The following is a 19986-nucleotide window of genomic DNA, read 5'->3' on the forward strand; positions in this document are numbered from 1 at the left end:
CCTACGAGAAACGCACTCTGGGAAAGGAGCGTGGATTCAACTCGCTGTCACGTTGATCACAGCCGAAGTCTCGTATAGGATGAGGTGGTCTGTTACCATGGAGACCAAAACAGCGATCAAGTGTGATGTGCTGAGAACATGACAAATGCTGCATAGGTTATTGCGATGAAGCTTTTAATCCTTTGTAAATTGAGAGACGTCTGTATTATTAAGATGTTACTGACTAATTAAGGGGGAGAACTTTGGAATTATGAACAATAATGAATTAGACATTTCAAGAGAATAATCAGACACGACTAATGTTATGTAAAATTTAATCACTGTTAAAATCAAAACACGCAACATCCATAAAGTATGAAACAAGACACTTCTTCACCGCTGAAGAATCCAAATACAACCGCAATAAAAGTTAACAAAAACACACTTGACACGTTGGCAAATTCCCTTCCAGACTAATATTGTTCATGAACTCTTCTCTTAGCAAGACCTCCAGTAGTGACATTCCCTCTGCAAGAGGAGACAACAAAAGGAAAAAAGGAAACAATCTGCTTGTTAACTGGGAATGACATGGTATTGTCAAGGGAAGGCACATCAATACGAACATCTTCCATCTCCCTCTCCGGGCATCTGAACTTCCCCAACATGCAGTTGTGGACCTAAAATACACCCAACAGCTCCTTCCAGCTATGAGCAGCTTGAAGACCAACCAAACTTATTGCTGTACTTCAAGAAATGAGTCTTTGGCTGCACATCTCCTCGTACAACAGCGGATAACCTACATCTCCATCTATCTCCATCTAATGCCACGTGCTCGGAGACAGCAGGAGGAGAGAGGTTCTCGAGAAGAATGGCATCAGGCAACACTATCCATGAGAGCTGAACAGTCTGCATTTCTTCATGCCAAGAAAAAGATTCATCTTCACACAGTTTTCAAAGCGGCCCAAAGGTCACAGAGCAAGCAGAGTCGCACACTTTCTGCGGTTTGCTGCTACTGATCGAGCTCCTTCGAAGGAAACGCTTTGTGGTCTACACACCCTTGAGGTACAACGGTACTACGAAGCTGGCACTCGAACCCTTGCAGTTAAGGGAGTGATCATGTCAGGTGATGAACGACAGCTGACCTAAGGAGCCTGTTTATTTACAGTTAAAGATACCGACATCTGCAAGAGCTAATCTCTGAAAGACACACTCTCCCTCACATGATTCCCTGCTGCCAAGAAAAACATTCCCAGTCCATCGGTGTCCTAATGAAACAGGCTGAGAAGAGAACTGCTGTTTCCAACACTCCTCCCTCAGGTGTGGTTATGTCCGACGACGCTTTGTCCCGCCGGGGCTGGGTGGGTTGCCGTTGGAGATGTGGCCCTTGTCGACTGCGCGGCTCCTTTTCTTCTTCTCCACCGGGCCCTCGGTTGAACTCCTGTCTCCGTCCCGCTCCTTGTGTTTGCTGCCAGACCGCTCTGTCACCTTTGCGGGGGCATTGCTACCTGAGGGTTGGGGTGGGGAGGGGGTTTATAGAGCAGTCAAACACATTGTGGTCAAACTTCCTCTGTCCCTCATAGCTGCTGAATCCGTCCCAGCTTTCGAGAAGAGTCTCAAACCCATCTCTTTCAGAGCCACTTCTCTCCTGACAGCTCCATAAATGAGTCCAACACTATCTGCTATGATTAGGTATATATTTGCTATTTGAATGTCACTTCTACAAGAGCTGCTGGAGGGATGTGAACCAGCAACATGGTGATGTCAGACATACAAGCTGTGTGTCTATAATCCTGTGTTTGCGTCTAAAGATCTTCGTCTGCTGTTGACGTTCTTTTGTTTACTCTGAGTTAGCTGTACGCCGCGAAACGGCACAATGCTGCCACTGAACTCGCTTCACCACGAATACATGACACGTAAAGGTAGCAAGAGTAGAAACAGCAACGTAGGGTAAGAACCTTCTCCATACGTGGACTGCGAGTCTCGCTCTTCTTTGATATCCTCTTTGGACTCCTGGTCCAGATCCAGCTTACCTGTCAAGACACATCAACCAAAACTCAAAACATGAGGACTGCCCAACCAGGAAGAACATTTTGGGCCATGATGTGGAGTACTGGTAAGACATGACGATGAAGCTGCTGTACCCTAAAGTACACTACTGTGGCCTCGTTCTCAAAAATGTCCAGCTATGGCATATTTTCAGTGATATAAAGACAAACAAGTATAAATATAACGCACCTTGGTAAACTTGGTACACAACTCTGTACTTCATTCTGCATGCAACAAAGAAGAGGATCTGAGGTACCTTCCTTCACTTCTTGAATGATTTCCTCTGGAAGAACAAAGCTCTTCTCCGAGTTTGGAAAGGGCAAAATTTCCGACTCATCCTGCGGTAAGAACAAGAGACGTTTATAAATGTTCATCAATAAATGTATGTTTTTAAATGTATGAGGGATGCAGAGAAGAGCCAGACGTACCAGGGCCTGCATGTCGTACATGGTGCTCAGGTGGTCCCAGATCACTTTGGAGGACACCTGTCGGCCGATATTCTGGCTGAATTTATCTCGAATGCAAATCATGTGGAAGTGCCGGTTTACTCCTAGAATGGAAAAAAGTACAATCGACAACAAAACAAGGGAGGGAGAGCCGTTACGTGTCCTTCAAGCGAACAACAGAAGTAGTTTGTTGTTATTTTGAGGCAGCGTGTTGTGAGATGCTACGCTGCAGTTTGTATTGCTGTATAGCTGTACTGGACAGATCAATATCATCATCACTATTATTATCAATACTTATTTAGTTCACTCTTTTCTCCTCAGCAGCTTACACTGATTTACCTGTTGACACAGCTGGGGAACTTTTACTGTTCCACAAGTTCAGGGAAAGCACCTCAACTGAGGGTACTAGAGATTTGAGGTGGGACTGGAACCCAGGACCTCTAGATAACAGGGAGACACTTCCCCAACCACTGTGTCAGCTGCTGCCACTTCGGTGTTACACTATTTACAGCAGAGCAGAGTAAAATATTAACTTTTAACGTAGTCTCGCCATTCTGTGTATTTTGAGCATGGCGGGACCAGGCTGAGGGTGAAAGACGAGATCCTGACCTGACGTGGAAATGCACTTCTCGAGGGAAGCAGTTTAACAGGGCTCTGTAGAAATTTAAACTTTTAAAGCGTGAAATCTCGACTTTATTGAAAATCGTTTTATTTAACTCTTTACATCATGGCACAGTAAACACAAGGGGGACAGAGAGAGAGGGAAGCCGCGCAGACAATTTAGCGGCGAAAAAACCGCCGTGAAGTGCACAGTGACGCTGAACTGCTCCAGTAACAATAAAACACGCAGTTTATAAAATATTTCATCTCCAATAACGAGAGGGAGCAGCGTCAGGCCTCGCGCGGACACAGAACCGCGTCGCGTCCTTGAGCTTCTCCAGCAAACTGAGCGCGCGCAGCGCCGACGGCCACCGGACATTGTGCTGTTCCCCCCCCCGAACAAATCCAGCACGAACGGTCACGTGCTCAGGCGAGAACCCGCAGCTCGCGAGCCTGGGAGAAAAAAAAAAAAAAAAAAAAAAAAAAACACACAACACAGAAGAGCTATCGCCCAGATAACGAGAGCAGGCAGCGCGGAGCAAAGTGACAAAAGGGAGCTCAGTTAACCTCGCATTTCTTCACAATTCCCACTAAAACACTTCATTATTTTTATACACGATTTTCACCGGAAATGCGAGGCAGCCGGAAGCGGTAGCGCGCGGCGCAGCTGCGAACTTGGTGAAGTAGCTCAATTTTCGGGGGCCTGCAGAGGTCGCCGCGTTCCGCTCTTACCCACGGGTTTGTGTCCCAGCATGGCGTGGAAGAGGCACACCTCCACCTCCTGGCTCCACACGAGCGGCTCGTCGCCGGGACTCGGCCCCGAGTCCGCGGCCTTGTCGTCGGCTGCGAGCGCCTCGGCTTCGCCCATGGCTGCGCGGCGCGGGCACCGCGAGCGCCGTCACGCGGGCTGCTTTGTGGGCTCTGGAGGTTCAGAGAGAGAGAGAGAGAGAGCGAGAGAGAGAGAGAGAGAGAGAGCGGGGAAACGATGCCCCCCCGTGGTTGAAAAGAGCAACGGCACCAGTGCAGTGACCACTGTGTACCTGCGCAGGTGAGCTGGGTGGACTGAGGAATAAACTCCTTAGTCTGCTGACAGGTGTTCACACGAAGGAGAGGCTGGAAATAACCGTAAAAAAAATAAAACATGATTTTAAGTTCTGGAATTAAATTCTCTGAGTAACAATGTGTCAGGTATGGCGGAGCCAAAATATTAGCAGTATTAGTATTAGTATCAGTATTAGTATTCCGCAGTGAAACTACACGCATATATTGGGGGATGTAGTTCCAGGTAGGGAGTGCTTACACTGAGGTGTTGACAATGAATTGCTAAAGTAACACACACCAAGATTATTTATCTAGTCATCTGAGCCTTTTCTCCAAGGCCGCTTACACCATTAGGTTTGTACACTAAGCTACTTAGACTGATTTATGCGCTTATACAGTGGGGTGTGCAGGTTGAGATGGACAGTGCATAAGTAGTTCTGACAGGTGATATTAAATGTGTTCTTACAGTGCAACCATGATTGGAGTGAGAAGTCAGGTTAGTAATAATAGTAATTATTATAATGGGACTAGGGGGCGCAGTGGATTGAACCGGGTCCTGCTCTCCAGCGGGTCTGGGGGTTCGAGTCCCGCTTGGGGTGCCTTGCGGCGGACTGGCGTCCCATCCTGGGTGTCTACCCTCCCCCTCTGGCCTTACGCCCTGTGTTGCCGGGTTAGGCTCCGGTTCCCCGCGACCCCGTATGGGACAAGCGGTTCAGAAAGTGTGTGTGTATATTTGTAAGTATGTATCTATATGTGGGGTGCGGTGGCGCAGTGGGTTGGACTGGGTCCTGCTCTCTGGTGGGTCTGGGGTTCGAGTCCCGCTTGGGGTGCCTTGCAGCGGACTGGCGTCCCATCCTGGGTGTGTCCCCTCCCCCTCCGGCCTTACGCCCTGTGTTGCCGGGTAGGCTCCGGTTCCCCGCGACCCTGTATGGGACAAGCGGTTCAGAAAGTGTGTGTGTGTGTGTGTTATAATGGAAAGAGATGTCACAGGTGTCTTAAGTAAACTAATAATGAGCTGTAATGCCAACATCAGCCACAAGGAGGAGCCAAGAGAGATGCACCTGTCAGGGCATCTGTGAAGAGGTGTTACTGGGGGAGCAGTGTGTTGCTGGCACATGGCTCCTTGCTGGGGTGTCCTAGTGGCTGTGCAGATACCATAAGAGTTTGTGGTGTGTGTGTTGAGATCACATGCTCTGGATGTCACTTAGAAGTTAAATGGGAGCAGATAACCATCATGCCCCCTGGTGAGGAGATTGGGGATCTGCTTAACTAATAACCATGCAGTTAATCTTTTGTCCAAGTACTCTCAGGGTAATGATCCCGTAGTTGATCTGTTCCTATAGCAATTTTACATTAGACGACGTGTTTTTGCGTAGTGAACACCTCCGTCAAGAGCAATACACTTAGGCATTTTTGCTCTGTACTCCTACTTTGTTACACATTACATTTATTCACATCTTATATCTTTTCCCTGAAGTGCTGCACAGCTCTGAGTGAAGAAAAGAGCATCAACAGCAGACAAAGAGCTGTGGGCACGGGCACAGGACTATGGGCACACAGCTTGTGTGTGAGACACCACCACGTTGCCGGTGTTGGTGTTTGCAGGCCAAAGCCCACTCTCCAAACCGTGATCCTCCCTCCGCCCTTCAAACCTCTGACACTTGTCTTTCTTTCATGGGGTTCGAATCGGTCTTGTTCCCGTAGTGCTCCGATGATACGTCATTAACGGTCGGCTCCTCTGTCTCGTCTCCGAGCGGCAATTCTCTCCTTGTTTAAAAAAGCAGTTGTGGGCATCCAGGTTACCGTAATTGTCCCTCTTCATTATTGCTCATCCATTATGCTGCTTATGAGCCCTGTTGAACCCGGGCCTGGGGGAGCGTGAGCTTAGATGGTGTCAAACCTCGTGGAGCGAGAGATAGATCTTGGTCTCCTAATCAACAGAGCAGGGGTGGAATTAAAGTGTGAAGACCACAAACATGTTCCTGGATATGGTCTTAAATATGGCAGCCAGTGTGACCACTGCTGGAGTTCAGGGTTCAGACTGAGGTGTTAGGCTTAGGGTTACGGTTAGTGTACGACTAAAGTGACATTGGTGGTGTGCTGTTACTATGTGTCGTGTGCCCTCCTACCCATATCAGGACATAGGCGAACACAAATGGGACAAATGTTGAGCCGAGTCTCACTTTTTTGTTGTATAGAAATTGCCGGAATAACCGCATGGCGTGCAGGCTTACTGCGTCCCGCTGAGGTTACTATGTTTAATTCGAACCCTGGTGCTTGTCGGAATGGCGGCGGCTGCCTCAACAGGGTCAGTGACATTTTCACAGCGTGTGCGATTTCTGAAATGAAGGATTGAGCGGGAGGAAAGCAGGCGACCGTGGTATTTCCTGGTGTCTCCCGCTTGGCTGTTCCGTCCTAGAGAAACATCCGGAATGTGAGTTGTCGTACGTGCAGCCTGCTGAGGTTGCCTCCTTCGGTCCGTTTCGTTCCGCTGCGCGGTCCCTTCTGGATGTTAAACATTTGAGATTAGATCTCTGCCGGCTTCGCTCCGCTGGGGGGTTAAATGGCCGCAGAAGCGCTGACCTCTGGAGAGGCGATTAGCAGTGTCAACGCGTTGGCTAATGTGCCAAAAAAGAGCTGTCGTCAGACAGTCGTTAGGAAAGAGGCCAACGGCTGCGGAGGTGGATGAGAGATGGTCACCGTGGGAGCGCTGAGTGGGGCAGTCAGCTCACAGTGGTGTGTGGGGAAATGGGTGACACCACTTGTGACAAGGGAGTGTGGCATTGTTGTGCACTGCCCGCAGACACGGGGGGGAGGAAAACATGAGTGGCCGGACAGACCATCTGTGACTGTGTGTGTGTGTGTGTGTGTGTCCCCTCCACATGCTGCCTGAGATCACACTACAGTTGCTCAGGCAAACTGTTGTTTTTCGCAATTATTTACGTTTTCTGAGGACTGAATGCCTCTCGGGGGGTGCGGTGGCGCAGTGGGTTGGACCGGGTCCTGCTCTCCAGTGGGTCTGGGGTTCGGGTCCCGCTTGGGGTGCCTTGCGACAGACTGGCGTCCCGTCCTGGGTGCGTCCCCTCCCCCTCCGGCCTTACACCCCGTGTTGCCGGGTTAGGCTCCGGTTCCCTGCGACCCCTTATGGGACAAGCGGTTCAGATAATGTGTGTGTGAATGCCTCTCTGGTGTCATCCACTCATTGTGTGTCCCAAGCAGGTCTCTGTGCTGAAGCTGGGCACTGACCCTCCGTCCTTTGGCGCACTTGTCCGCTGGTGTCATTTTCTGCCAGTGGGCCCATGTGTTTCCACTGGCACTTGAAACCCGTTCCCGAGGTGGCGGCGGAGGCGACCTGGTGTTGTCTTATTTAAATTGCCACCCCCCCCAGCCCAGCGCAGCCTCCTCCGTCCAGAGGTGCATAATGAATAATAATAATAATGATAATAATGATGATAATAATACTAGTGAAAAAGGGTGTGGCGTGAACGTGGACCAATCAATTAGGTCTGCTCAGCACTTGCGCAAGAGTGAAATAAAGGGAGATGCCAACGCTGGCTCGGAAGCTGATTTATGTCGTTCCATCTCTGCGCCAAACCTCAGTGCCAAGCCCTTCCAGGGACTCCTGCTGATGACCACCCACGCTCTGCTGGAACTGCATCGTGGGACAGTGGGAACCTGGCCCACCTGTCACCCGGTCCAACCGCTCGTTACCTTTTCCCGTGGGAGATGGGTGCTTTTTGCCGCAGCGGTCGAAACGAGCTCCGTGGTCATGTCACGATGAGACTGGGAGAGCTGGTGTATCAGGTCACAACGATAGCAGTGTGAGGAAACTCTTACCGTAATGGATGGTTACCCCTCATTGGCAATGCAAGTTTTTTCTCATCTTTTTTGTCCCTTTTGAGGACACTCTTTTTTTACCTCTTCCCTTTTTGATCTCATTTTGAACATGTTCCAGACTCAGAGCCTTGCTGATCGAAGGTCTCAGTTTGCTGTTTGCTCCTTTGAAAAAAGTTGCTTACTGCAGTGTAAACCTTGAAAGCTGGGTACTTTGCGGGGTAAGTACCTGGGTCAGGGATGCTGCAGAAAGGTTGGAGGAAGAGGAAGAAGAGGATGAGCAGTAATCAGATGGAGGGACCCAGCGGACACACCCCTGTCAACACTTAAGGATGCTAATGGAGCACAGAACTTCCTGGAAGCCCACTGCGCACGTGGTCAATGGGAGCTGACATGGAAAGCAGTACGGTTCGTATGGAGGGGGTTGTCCACTTAACGTCCAGTTCCTCTTCCATCAGCCTGTCTCTCATTTTCTCTATTGTGATGTCCCTGTTTTACTATGGTAAGCGAGCATCTATACTCCCGATGGACTGTGATGCTGCTTTATTGAGGAGCTCCATTGTCACTGGTATTTGGCAGCCGTACCTCAAATGCTTTCTGGCTCTTTCATGGTACCTCCCCATCACACTCGACCCCCTTCAGTTTACGTAACTCTCCACTTGGTCCACCGAGGACGCAATAACAGACGCACCTCCAGCACCACCACACTGAACACGGGAACCCCACAGGGCTGTGTTTTCAGCACACTCCTGTTCACACTTCTGACCCTTTGACTGCACTGCAACACATTCCTCCAACCGCTTCATCAAGTCTGCCGATGACACGACAGTGGTGGATATCATCACTAACGATCACGAAACAACATATGGAGAGGAAGTGAATCAACTGGCTACCTGGAGCAAAACCAATAACCTTTCCCTAAACAGGAAAAACAAAGTAGATCATTGTCGACTTCAGAAAGGTTCATGCTACCCACCCCCACTTACCATCAACGGCACCACTGTGGAGAGAGCGAGCAGCTCGAAGTTCTTAGAATTGCACACTTTATTGAGGATCTCATCTGGTGATGGTCGTATACATGCCAGTCCTCACCAAAAGAGCCCAGCAGCACAGGATGGATAGATAGATAGAGAGATGCTGAAAATGGATGGAGAGATGCAGTGTTACTAGCCCAAATACCTTATTCACCAAGGTGACTTACACTACTAGATACACTACTTACTACTACTAAGGACACTACTAGGGGCAGCTGACACCATAGTGGTTTGAGCTACTGCCTTTGGAGCTGAAGGTCATAGGTTTGAACCTCACCTTTGGCTGTAGTACCCTTGAGCAAGGTACTTACCCTAAATGGCTAAAATTACCCAGCTGTAGAAATGGGTAAATAATTGTAGCCTTACCCCTGTAAGGTGCTTTGGTGAAAAGTGTCAGTTAAAGGAATAAATGTACTTACAATGGGTCACTCATCCATACATGAGTGGAACACATTCAGGGGAACCTAAACAGCATGTCTTTGGACTGTGGGAGGAAGCCCACAGGGAGAACAAGCAAACTCCATGCAGACTGAGCAGGGATCGAACCCACGTTCTCTCACACCACCCAGGGATTGTGAGACAGCACCACTACTTGCTGTGCCATCATGCTGCTAGTATGTTCTCCCCACCCTATCCTGCATTACACCTCAACTCACCCTTGTTTCTTTTTCCTGTGCTGCCGGATGTGCAGAAGCAACATGACAGTGTCGTCTGTATGAAACGGAACAACACACAGAATAGGAGGTTGTAGAGATGTATTTTTTATTTTCAGCTATTTTAAAGTAGCACTGTAAGGACTGTGAGGGACAGAACAAGGCTTAGACAGCTGTTAAGCTGCACATGTGCTCTTTATTGTGCGTGTGAGATGAGAGTTACACGTGTAGAGGTGCTGGAGGTGCTGGAGCAGGCTGGTGCAGGGTGGACAGTGTAGGTTTTGGAAACTTTTTCAGTGGACCTGTCACTTTCTACTGTCATCTACTTTGTTGACTCTTTTTGCCCTACTAAGCAACAGATTTAACATGTTGTGATTAGGATATAATGTGCTGGTGAGGATAGTTCCTTGATTACTCCCCCTTCCGGCATTCCTGCACAGTCACACATGTTCACAACTTAAATTTATTGTTTTCATTTTAATCAGATTGTATAATGTAATGTCCTGTTATTTCCAGTATAAAAAACACTGAAACCCTGAAGTCTATGAGATACATAAAGCTACAATAATTAAAAAGGTAATATTTTCAACAAATCAAACCCATTAATAAATCGATTGAGCTGTGTTATTAAACTTTTATTGATTGTGGCAGTGGGTGGGCTTACAAACAATTCTGTGTTAAAAATACACCTCTTGTCCCAGTTGTGTTTAGATGTGGCACAATTATTATTTTTCAGTTTGTCTAAATTTTTTGGAGGCCGTCTGATACAGTGATTTACTTTTATCCATTTTACAGCTATAAAATAATGCATTAACTGTGATTTTTTTTTTTAATTATTAAAAAATGTAATAATACAAAACATCCTGCAAAGAGTGTGCCAGAAATGGTTGAAAATCGGAAGTCTTTCATAATATTACTTTCATGAAAGCTAATAAAAACGTAACGAGGCGCCATATACTGTGAAAAAAAGACAGCTTTGGGTTTTTTAAAACTTAACGATGCGTAAAATTGTTCCAAGAGACGGCCGAGGTCCTCGTTTTGTGTGAAATCTATTGTATGTTTTTTTTCTCGCCGTGAACAAAGAAAACATTGTGAGCAAACAGTGTACACATGTTTCTTTTTCAAAACTGAACACTAAGTCGAATGATAACCTTTTCCATTCCACATGTCCCTTCCAATGAGGTACTGTGCCATACTGCTGGTTCAGGAGTTTTCACAAAAAAGACAACTAATTCTATGGAGCAGTTCAGGTATAAAAGTGATAGTGTGGCATGTGTAAAAGCAGGCAGTGTGAGCACGGACAACCACCATCATGACTATGGGCAGGGTAAGTCAAGTTACGCGTACAAAATCGTTTTCTTGCCAAAAGTTTCTAAGCGTAATTTTTTAACTTTTCCTGATATCACCATAATTCACCTTTCCATTCCAGATCACCTTCTACGAGGAGAGGAACTTTGGCGGTCGCTCCTATGACTGCAGCAGCGACTGTTCTGACCTCACCTCCTACATGAGCCGTTGTTACTCGTGCAGAGTGCACAGTGGCTGCTTCATGGTCTACGATCACGCCGGTTACATGGGGAACCAGTATTTTTTGAGACGGGGCGACTACCCTGACTGCATGAGCGTGGGAATGAGCGGCTACTTCAGATCCTGCCGAATGATCCCCATGGTAAAGTACAGCATTGTTCTGAATATGGAATCGTGTTTTGCGTAATGGAAACAGTTCGCATATTAAGTAAGAAGAGAATAATTTGAATTTTTTTTGTTTGATTTTGATATTTTTGTCACACCTTTTAGAAAGATCTATTTTGTTGAGGGCGGCATGGTGGCGCTGATGCCTCAAAGCACATGGCTAGCAGGACAGCAGGTGGCGTCGTGCTTAGAACTCCTGCCTTTGGACCTTAATGTTGCAGGTTCAGATTGCATCTCCAGCTGTAGTGCCCTGGAGCAAGATATTTACCCTAAATTGCTCAGCTGTTTAGGTAAATAATTTCAAATAGCTTAACACTGTAAGTTGCTCTGGAGAACAGCATCAGTGTCTGTGTGGGTTTCTTCCGGGTGCTTTGGTTTCCTCTCGCAGCCCAAAGACATGCAGTTCAGGTCGATTGGTGATGCTAAATTGGCCTTAGTAAGTGGCTACCCTACGAAGGACCAGCAATCCGTCTAGGGTGTCTCGTCCCTCAGACTTGCACCCAGTGCTTCTGGGGTTTGCTCTAAATCACCATGACCCTGCTTAGGACAAGGAGTTATTGCAGTTGGATGCATGATTGATGTTTTGTTGAATTGCGCCTTACACAGTACAGCGGATCCTACAGAATGAGGATCTACGAGAGGAACAACTTTGGAGGTCAAATGTATGAGATGATGGATGACTGCGACAACATCATGGATCGTTACCGCATGTCCAACTGCATGTCCTGCAACGTGATGGATGGCCACTGGCTCATGTATGAGCAGCCCCACTATAGAGGAAGGATGATGTACTTCAGACCTGGGGAGTACAGGAGCTTCAGTAACATGGGATGGGGAAGTGGCATGAGGTTCATGTCCATGAGACGTATTATGGATTCTTGGTATTAAAATGAACAAATTTAAGAAATTAATAATAAAATAATCAATGAAAGTGTAATTTCTTTGATTGTATGTGTATATATTCATATGGAGGTTGAAAAATCCTGAAAACACCAAACCATGTACCCTGTGATATTAATAACTTGCAAACAAAATTGTAATGGGATGTCTGTGGGCATCTCCCATTTCCAGTTTGTTTATAATCGCTAAAAGCTACATAAAACGGGTTTCCATTGAATATTTTTGGTTTCTATAAAAAGCTTAGACAAACCTATCATTTAAAAAGTTCTGTAAAGTAAAATAAGCTTAAGACCTGCCAGTTTGTGGTTGACTGAAGCAATTAACTTTCCTCAACTAAAAAATTTAGTATTCAACCTTCCAACATAAGTTGAATGAACTCTGGCAGATTTGGCTTTTTTTTGGATCTTTTTACGCTGAGTTATACCATCGCCCCTGCTAAATATTGTAACCCTTTTCCTTTTAAAGGGGTTGTGCTAGAAAATGTGAGGAAAACAAACTCACTTTAGGCCAGTCTCACAGACGGTCCATAACACCATGTCGAAACACATGGGAGCTCAGAAGGGTGCCTAGGGCTATGACTGAAAAAATAAGATCAAATATGCAAGCACACACAGTGGCTGAAGCCGCTCGTCCCAAGCAGGGTCGCAAGGAGCCGGCACTTAACCCGGCAACACAGGGCGCAAGGCTGGAGGGGGAGGAGACACACCCAGGACGGGACACCAGTCCATCACAAGGCATCCCAGGCGGGACTCGAACCTCAGACCTGCCTCGCCACCGCACCCCCGTACTATACAAGCAGCTGGAATTAATTTTCTCCATAGTCATGCAGGACTAACTTCCTATGCCTTTTATGTCAGTTTTGTTACTGATTTCCTGGACAAGCTGTACTTTCGTTTAACCTTCTGTATTAATTTAAATGTACGTTTATTCAGTTAGCAGACATTTTTCCTCCAAAGCAATTCCAATGAACACCTTTTCACCCAAGGTGACTTACAATGCCAGATATGCTACATACAAAGAGTCACTCATGTACATACCAGTGAAACACACACACATACACACACACACAATGGGGAATTTTAGAGTTATCAATTCACTGTAAGAGGAAAGCGGAGCACCCGGAGGACACCCACACAGACATAAGGAGAATATGCAAACTCCACGCAGTGAGCGGACTTCCTTTTTTGTTTCATAAAATTAAAGGTATAAGATCTGAATTTTACTTTCTGCATCGCAAATTACATCAAGACTGCAGCTCCCTTTCATGGCAGCATCAGAGTAAAGAACCGCTTTACAATATTGTCCTGTCTGAGCTGCTACAGCAGGCTAGAGATTCATCTGAACGTGACTGAAAAGTTTCTTGCTGTTCTGAATTGTTAGCCTAAAACTATAATAAACACAAATACCCAATGACTGAGAGAAATGTTTGAGGCAGTACCAAGTGTCTGTTGTTAGTGAATGACAACTCACACACACATTGTCTGTACCACTTGTCCCATTTGGAGTCGTAAGGAGCCAGAGCCTAACCTGGCAACACAGGGTGTAAGGCTGGAGGGGGAGGGGACACACCCAGGACAGGAGACACACCCAGGACAGGACACCAGTCTGTCGCAAGGCACCCCAAGAGGGACTCGGACTCCAGACCCACCCGAGAGCAGGACCTGGTCCAACCCACTGCGCCACCATGCCCCCAGTGACAACTCAAATTATGCTAAATATCTAATAAATGATTAATAAGATATATTTATTTTAACAATTAAAATGAAAAGTAAGGTTTTAGTTTTTCGATTAATTAAAATTAAGTGGAAACGTGAAGTTGTGAAAAGGGTGAAATTTTAACAGTGGGAGTACAGACAGTTTCCGAGTTACATGTAAGCTGTTGTCCCACATAAACAGAAATTTACACAAGTCATAAACGACCCCATCCTATCTATTCATGAGTGAATATACAGTACTGTACAAAAGTCTTATGGGCTTTGGATCTAGTTTCACAGAAATGTGATTTTGATGCGAGGGGGTGCGGTGGCGCAGTGGGTTGGACCGCAGTCCTCCTCTCCCGTGGGTCTGGGGTTCGAATCCTGCTTGGGGTGCCTTGCGACGGACTGGCGTCCCGTCCTGGGTGTGTCCCCTCCGGCCTTGCGCCCTGTGTTACCGGGTTAGGCTCCGGTTCCCCGTCACCCCATATGGGACAAGCGGTTCTGAAAGTGTGTGTGTGTGATTTTGATGCTTACTTTACGTCTTCTGCATTAGTGTGTCAATAGGAAAGAATGCATTTTAGATTCCCAAACGTTCCTTTTGCCCAAGTGAAATATGAGACAGATTTTTGTATGTTTTCGAAAGAAATACATTAACAGACCACTTTCCAGATAAAATACCTGAGGTCTTTGCAGGGGTACAGCCCAGGTCGTGTATAAAAACTGGGAGAGGGACAACCCTACTAAAAAGGAAAGGTTATGGAAGACATGGTAGTTTGTTCGGCCCATCTTTCCATGGCAAGAGTGAGCATAGCAACAAGACAGAAGGTGGTAATCCTGTATCAGAAAGGTCCTTGAGTGGTTGGTCATAGAAACTGAATGCTGCAAATGAACGATACACCAACCTTACTTCCAGCATACATTACAGGGTTAGGTACCTACAGAGTTGTTGTACATGTAGAGTTGTGTACAGAAATAAATGCTGGTAATAATGAACATACTTTATTAATCTTTATGGGGAAATTCACTCAAACTAATGTCTTTGGCATGAAGGTGGAAACCCACACAAACACCCAGAATAACACTAACTAGACAGGGACCAACCTCGGGTTCTTTTGTACTGCCCAGGTACTGTGAAGGAGCAACGGCAGCCGCTGTCCCCCAAGGTCTGCTGAAAAGATGTCTAAACAAATCTAAATATTTAATTATTTCTTAGTAATAAGCAATTAAGTAATAGCAATTAGTCATTTAGGGGGCATCGTGGGTTTGGCCGGTGCCCACTATGTGGCAGGTCCAGGGTTCGAGTCCTGCTTGGGCTGCAAAACTAGAGGGGAAGGAGACACACCCTTGACAGGACACCAGTCCATCACAAGGCACCCCAAGCAGGACTCAAACCCCAGACCCCCTGGAGAGCAGGACCCAGTCAAACCCGCTGCCCCACCACATGCCCCTTGTTGACAACTAGTGACTTACTTATTTTATTTATTAACATTTACTTAGATCCTTTTATGTCTCACTCACGTGACCTCAGAGCAGTTGAACTGTTAATGTGAACAGTAATGCAAATATTTAATAGTTCGGCATTGACCATTGACCCTTCAGTACTTTTTAGAAAAGTCTCAATTTAAGTAAATTGCATTTTATATCAGGGTATAATCTTGAAACCGTATGTGATTAATATAACTGGCATACATGTAAATTAGCTATCTTTATTTCGCTAGCACATTTTGTAGTGTTGTTTTCACAGTACGTTTAGCAACAGAAAGAACATGCATCATGCATTTTAAGTTAAAAGCTTTATTAGGTCTTTAAATGTTGATTTCCAGTTTTTTCAATGCATCTCATGAAAAAAGATCACCAACATTTAAAATATTAATAGACTTAATACCAAGAATTCATAATACGTCTCATGGACATGAATGTCATGCCACTTCCCCATCCCATGTTACTGAAGCTCCTGTACTCTCCAGGCCTGAAGTACATCATCCTGCCTCTATAGTGGGGCTGCTCATACATGAGCCAGTGGCCATCCATCACGTGGCAGGACATGCAGTTGGACATGCGGTAACGATCCATGATGTTGTCGCAGTCGTCCATCATCTCATACATTTGACCTCCAAAGTTCTCCCTCTCGTAGATCCTCATTCTGTAGGACCCTGAGTACTGTTGAAGGGAAATTTCAACAACATTTGCAAAATGTCACATTATCAGATAAGTCCCATAGTCAAATAAACATCGAAAGCAGGGAATAGACTATTACTGGTCTTTTGCAATGATTTGAAGTTAATGCATTATTGGTTAGTAGTTAGTAGCTACTTTCTTAGTAGAGTAAAAGTGTAAAGGTGATTATTTACCATGGGGATCATTCGGCAGGATCTGAAGTAGCCACTCATTCCCATGCTCATGCAGTCAGGGTACTCGCCCCTTCTCAGAAAGTACTGGTTCCCCATGTAGTTGCAGCGATCGTAGACCATGAAGCAGCCACTGTGCACTCTGCACGAGTAGCAGTGGCTCATGTAGGAGCTGAGGTCCCCGCAGTCGCTGCTGCAGTCATAGGAGCGACCTCCAAAGTTCCTCTCCTCGTAGAAGGTGATCTGAAATAGAATATGAACATGATGACATGAAGCCCAGCTTCACCTGTTCTTTCTAGAGGCATAGTTTCAAAATCACGTTAAGTGGAAAATTCTCATTCATTATTAAACTAATCTGAACTATTAATCTAAATATGTTCGAATAGAACATATGAGCATATTTCACAAATAAACTTATTTAACAGTTTCAAAATCACATTGATGGACAGCTGGTAACTTAGTGGTTACAGCTGCTGCTTTCAGATGCTAGGGTTGCAGGTTTACAACCCACCTCCAGCTATTTCACCCTTGTACAAGCTACTTACTGTAAAATTGCTCCAGTAAAAAAAAAAAAACATTACCCAGCTGTATAAATGGGTAAATAATTATAAGTAACTTAACATTATAAGTTGCTTTGGAGAAAAGCTTCAGGTAAATGAACAAAGGTGAATGATAGTTGTGTACAGTATTTAAAAGAATTGTTGAAAAAAATGTTTTCACTACCTTTAAGTCATATAAAGTATTTGTTTTATGTTCTGTATCTTTATCGTGAAAATTATTTTAGTTTCTAAAGCATTACTTACCCTGCAGGTACTCATGATTTCGGTTGTCTGCGTTCACAGTGCTGTACTGATCAGGTCTTGCCTACTTTCACTTATATACTTGTTCTGACCCAAAGAATCTATGGCCTTATTGTTGAAAATCCTGAACCAGCACTATGAATGGCCTTTTGAGCCTCCAGTGTGGAATCTGAAAGGCTATTATCTGACATTGTGTTCAGCTGAGGGGAAACATATGCTTACGTTACCCACATTGTTCGCCTCACAAAAAAACACATGTGTGTATATTGTCTTTACATTATGGCAAACATACAATAGATCTTGAAGGCCAGTGGCAGCTATAGAAAGTGAGGACTCAAATCATTTAGCAGCAATGTGACAAGTTAACCATCAATAATGAGGGAAGAGATAAAAAAATGTAATCTAAAGAGGAAGTAGTTAAGCTGGCCCTTTATGCGAATGATTGAATTAAAGATTTTCCAGTCATTTGCATCATTCATTTGTTTTTAATGTGTTTTAACTGGTTTATTACAGAGCTAAAACTAATTATCAGAACAGGAGCGGGAGGCTACTTTCATTCAACTTGCTGTTTTCCGTAATGACGTTGAGTATCGAATAATAACGTCAACAAACGATGCATGTGATCATGAAATGAATAATTCAACAATCATCACGAACTGAGCTGGAGTTTTGGGAGAGTAGGGGATTTTTTTCCGTCCTTTTCCCATAAGGTCGGCTGATTGAACACAACCGGGTTTGATCGCTGCCAAGTCCTGCTCAGTATAAAGCTCACTTATTTTGACCCTTACCATCAGAGTCAAGTTTCCAGCAAAAAGATTCAACAAGAACACTGTGCTACAACAAAAAGAAATCCCCAAAGAGATCAGATTACTGTTGGATAACCTTGTTTAGTTGGATAACTTTGCTCATTAAGTACAGTGTATCCAACCTTATTTGTGGTTTGAGTCCATTTTAGCTACTGCATCTGGGCCCCATGATAAGCCAGTCACCTTCCTAATTCCGCTCAACACTCTGTTGCTCTTTGTTTGATTTCATGGCACAACAGATGTCAGGAGACAGGAGGGAGGCTTTGGACCCAAGTGCGGGTTCATTTATTTCCATGCCAAAACACACGTGCTAACCAGGAATAGAGGTTGAGGACAGGCAGGGTCTTCCGATGTGCGGATGTCGTATTGAGGGTGAAGCAAAACTCAGTAAATGGGGGGCAAGCCGAGACTGAAAACCAGGAGATCCGTGAACAACAAACAAGGAAAGGGTACAGGGAAGCAGTACGCTGAATTCACAAGCCAAGCAGGTGGGCGTTGTAGATTCCGCAACCCATTGCCGTGGCGGCTCTGCCTTTATACCGGGCCGTGCCGATTAGCCACAGGTGCTGTCGCTTGTGTCGCGGATGTGGGCGTGACAGTTTTATGCATGACGTAAATTATACCAGATATGCTATTAAAATAACCGTATTAGTTGGAAGACCCCTAGTGCGTACTTATACTGCTCTCTCAGGAAGGACCCAGGAGGTGGATTTTCTCATGTGCATAAATTGTCTGTGCTCCTGGTCACGCTTATTAAATTGCTATTGACCGCTCCCTTGTCTTGGCTGAAACTTCTTTGACAGCAGTATAGACTCAGAACTGAAAAAACAGGCAAATTTAAAAAAACAGCCCTTTTTGGAATGTAAGCTTCACAGGAATCACAAGTCTATATCTAGCGCTCTCTGTCCGTTGGCGTAATGCACGTTTGAATTGTCTTTTAAAGATCTACATTGCTTCGGAGAAAAAGCATCTGCTAAAGGGATAAATGAAAAGCTAAATAAAATGATGGAACACTGCCCAAACCCACTCTTCCAGAAGCCACTGTGCTCCCCATCATACTGAAAAAGACACTCTGCCCACCCCACTGCAACTAGTGCATTTCACTTTCTACATGTCTACATTTCCTACCCTCACCTATGGTCATGAACTCTGGATCATGACCGAAAGAATGAGATCGCGGATACAAGCGGCAGAAATGAGTTTCCTCCGCAGGGTGGCTGGGCGCACCCTTAGGGATAGGGTGAGGAGCTCAGTCACCCGGGAGGAGCTCGGAGTAGAGCCGCTGCTCCTCCGCATCGAGAGGAGCCAATTGAGGTGGCTCCGGCATCTGTTCCAGATGCCTCCTGGACGCCTCCCTGGGGAGGTGTTCCAGGCATGTCCCACTGGGAGGAGGCCTCGGGGCAGACCCAGGACACATTGGAGAGACTACGTCTCCCGGCTGGCCTGGGAACACCTTGGGGTTTCCCCAGAGGAACTGGAGGAGGTGTGCGGGGAGAGGGAAGTCTGGAGGACTCTGCTCGGACTGCTGCCCCTGCGACCCGGCCCCGGATAGCGGAGAAAGATGGATGGATGGATGGACATGTCTGTAGCCACTAAACCCTAGCATCACTCAGTTCCCTGTAATGTGGCACTTCTACTCCCTGTGTTACCTTAGGCCTCCCCTCTAGGCTCCTACAGTGCAAATTTTTCTGGTTATTCTCATGTACAAGGCAGTGCTACACAAGCTTTGAGGTACACCAACCCATGGAATTAGAGAGACAATGCAACATGTGATCATGGGACCCTAGAATACTGCCCTGTGCTGTTACGGCGCTCGGCATTTGTGCTGTTGTGTGTCATTCAAATATTGCTTCTCTCTGCTTTACTTCACAGGATATTCATGAATATGTTAGACATGACTTCACCCAGGCCCATGAAGCTGGCACCTCTACAAATATCACAAACAAAAAATTCCTAACAAATGTTTTGTAGTATGGTTATGTCTCTTTTCACAATATGAACGATAATTCAAATGGCACGTGACATCACCCAGCACCCTTACAACGGTACAATCACCTGAATTCTGAACCATTCTTTAGTACTGTGTTTGTGTCGTTTCAAGAGGCTGTCC

The 19986-nt window shown here is 45.9% G+C and overlaps 3 protein-coding genes across 3 annotated transcripts; 1 reads left to right on the plus strand and 2 right to left on the minus strand.

Moving 5' to 3' along the window:
• Positions 1-312: 312 nt before the first annotated feature.
• Positions 313-4014, minus strand: LOC108936402 (MRG/MORF4L-binding protein-like). The gene is made up of 5 exons (XM_029248829.1): positions 3804-4014; positions 2454-2575; positions 2282-2363; positions 1935-2009; positions 313-1484 (listed from the first exon to the last, which is right to left on the minus strand). Exons 1-5 carry the CDS (start codon positions 3937-3939, stop codon positions 1303-1305), a joined length of 597 nt encoding a protein of 198 aa, XP_029104662.1. The 5' UTR covers positions 3940-4014; the 3' UTR covers positions 313-1302.
• Positions 4015-10697: 6683 nt separating this feature from the next.
• LOC108936417 (gamma-crystallin M2-like) lies at positions 10698-12223 on the plus strand. The gene is made up of 3 exons (XM_018755758.2): positions 10698-10960; positions 11063-11302; positions 11932-12223. The coding sequence occupies exons 1-3, from the start codon at positions 10946-10948 to the stop codon at positions 12211-12213; spliced, it is 537 nt and encodes a 178-aa protein (XP_018611274.2). The 5' UTR covers positions 10698-10945; the 3' UTR covers positions 12214-12223.
• Positions 12224-15800: 3577 nt separating this feature from the next.
• Positions 15801-19790, minus strand: LOC108936419 (gamma-crystallin M2-like). The gene is made up of 3 exons (XM_018755760.2): positions 19776-19790; positions 16274-16513; positions 15801-16082 (listed from the first exon to the last, which is right to left on the minus strand). Exons 1-3 carry the CDS (start codon positions 19788-19790, stop codon positions 15801-15803), a joined length of 537 nt encoding a protein of 178 aa, XP_018611276.2.
• Between the last annotated feature and the right edge of the window lie 196 nt (positions 19791-19986).

The sequence above is a fragment of the Scleropages formosus genome, chromosome 24, assembly GCF_900964775.1.
Source record: "Scleropages formosus chromosome 24, fSclFor1.1, whole genome shotgun sequence".
Taxonomy (NCBI): Eukaryota; Metazoa; Chordata; class Actinopteri; order Osteoglossiformes; family Osteoglossidae; genus Scleropages; species Scleropages formosus.

Coding starts and splice junctions, on each gene's coding strand:
- LOC108936402 (XM_029248829.1), bottom strand. CDS start 3,939: ATGGGCGAAGCCGAGGCGCTCGCAGCCGACGACAAGGCCGCGGACTCG. Junction 2,576..3,803: donor GCTGGGACACAAACCCGTGG/GTAAGAGCGGAA, acceptor TTTCCATTCTAG/GAGTAAACCGGCACTTCCAC. Junction 2,364..2,453: donor TGTACGACATGCAGGCCCTG/GTACGTCTGGCT, acceptor TTCTTACCGCAG/GATGAGTCGGAAATTTTGCC.
- LOC108936417 (XM_018755758.2), top strand. Junction 11,303..11,931: donor CCTGCCGAATGATCCCCATG/GTAAAGTACAGC, acceptor CGCCTTACACAG/TACAGCGGATCCTACAGAAT.
- LOC108936419 (XM_018755760.2), bottom strand. Junction 16,083..16,273: donor CCTGCCGAATGATCCCCATG/GTAAATAATCAC, acceptor TCCCTTCAACAG/TACTCAGGGTCCTACAGAAT.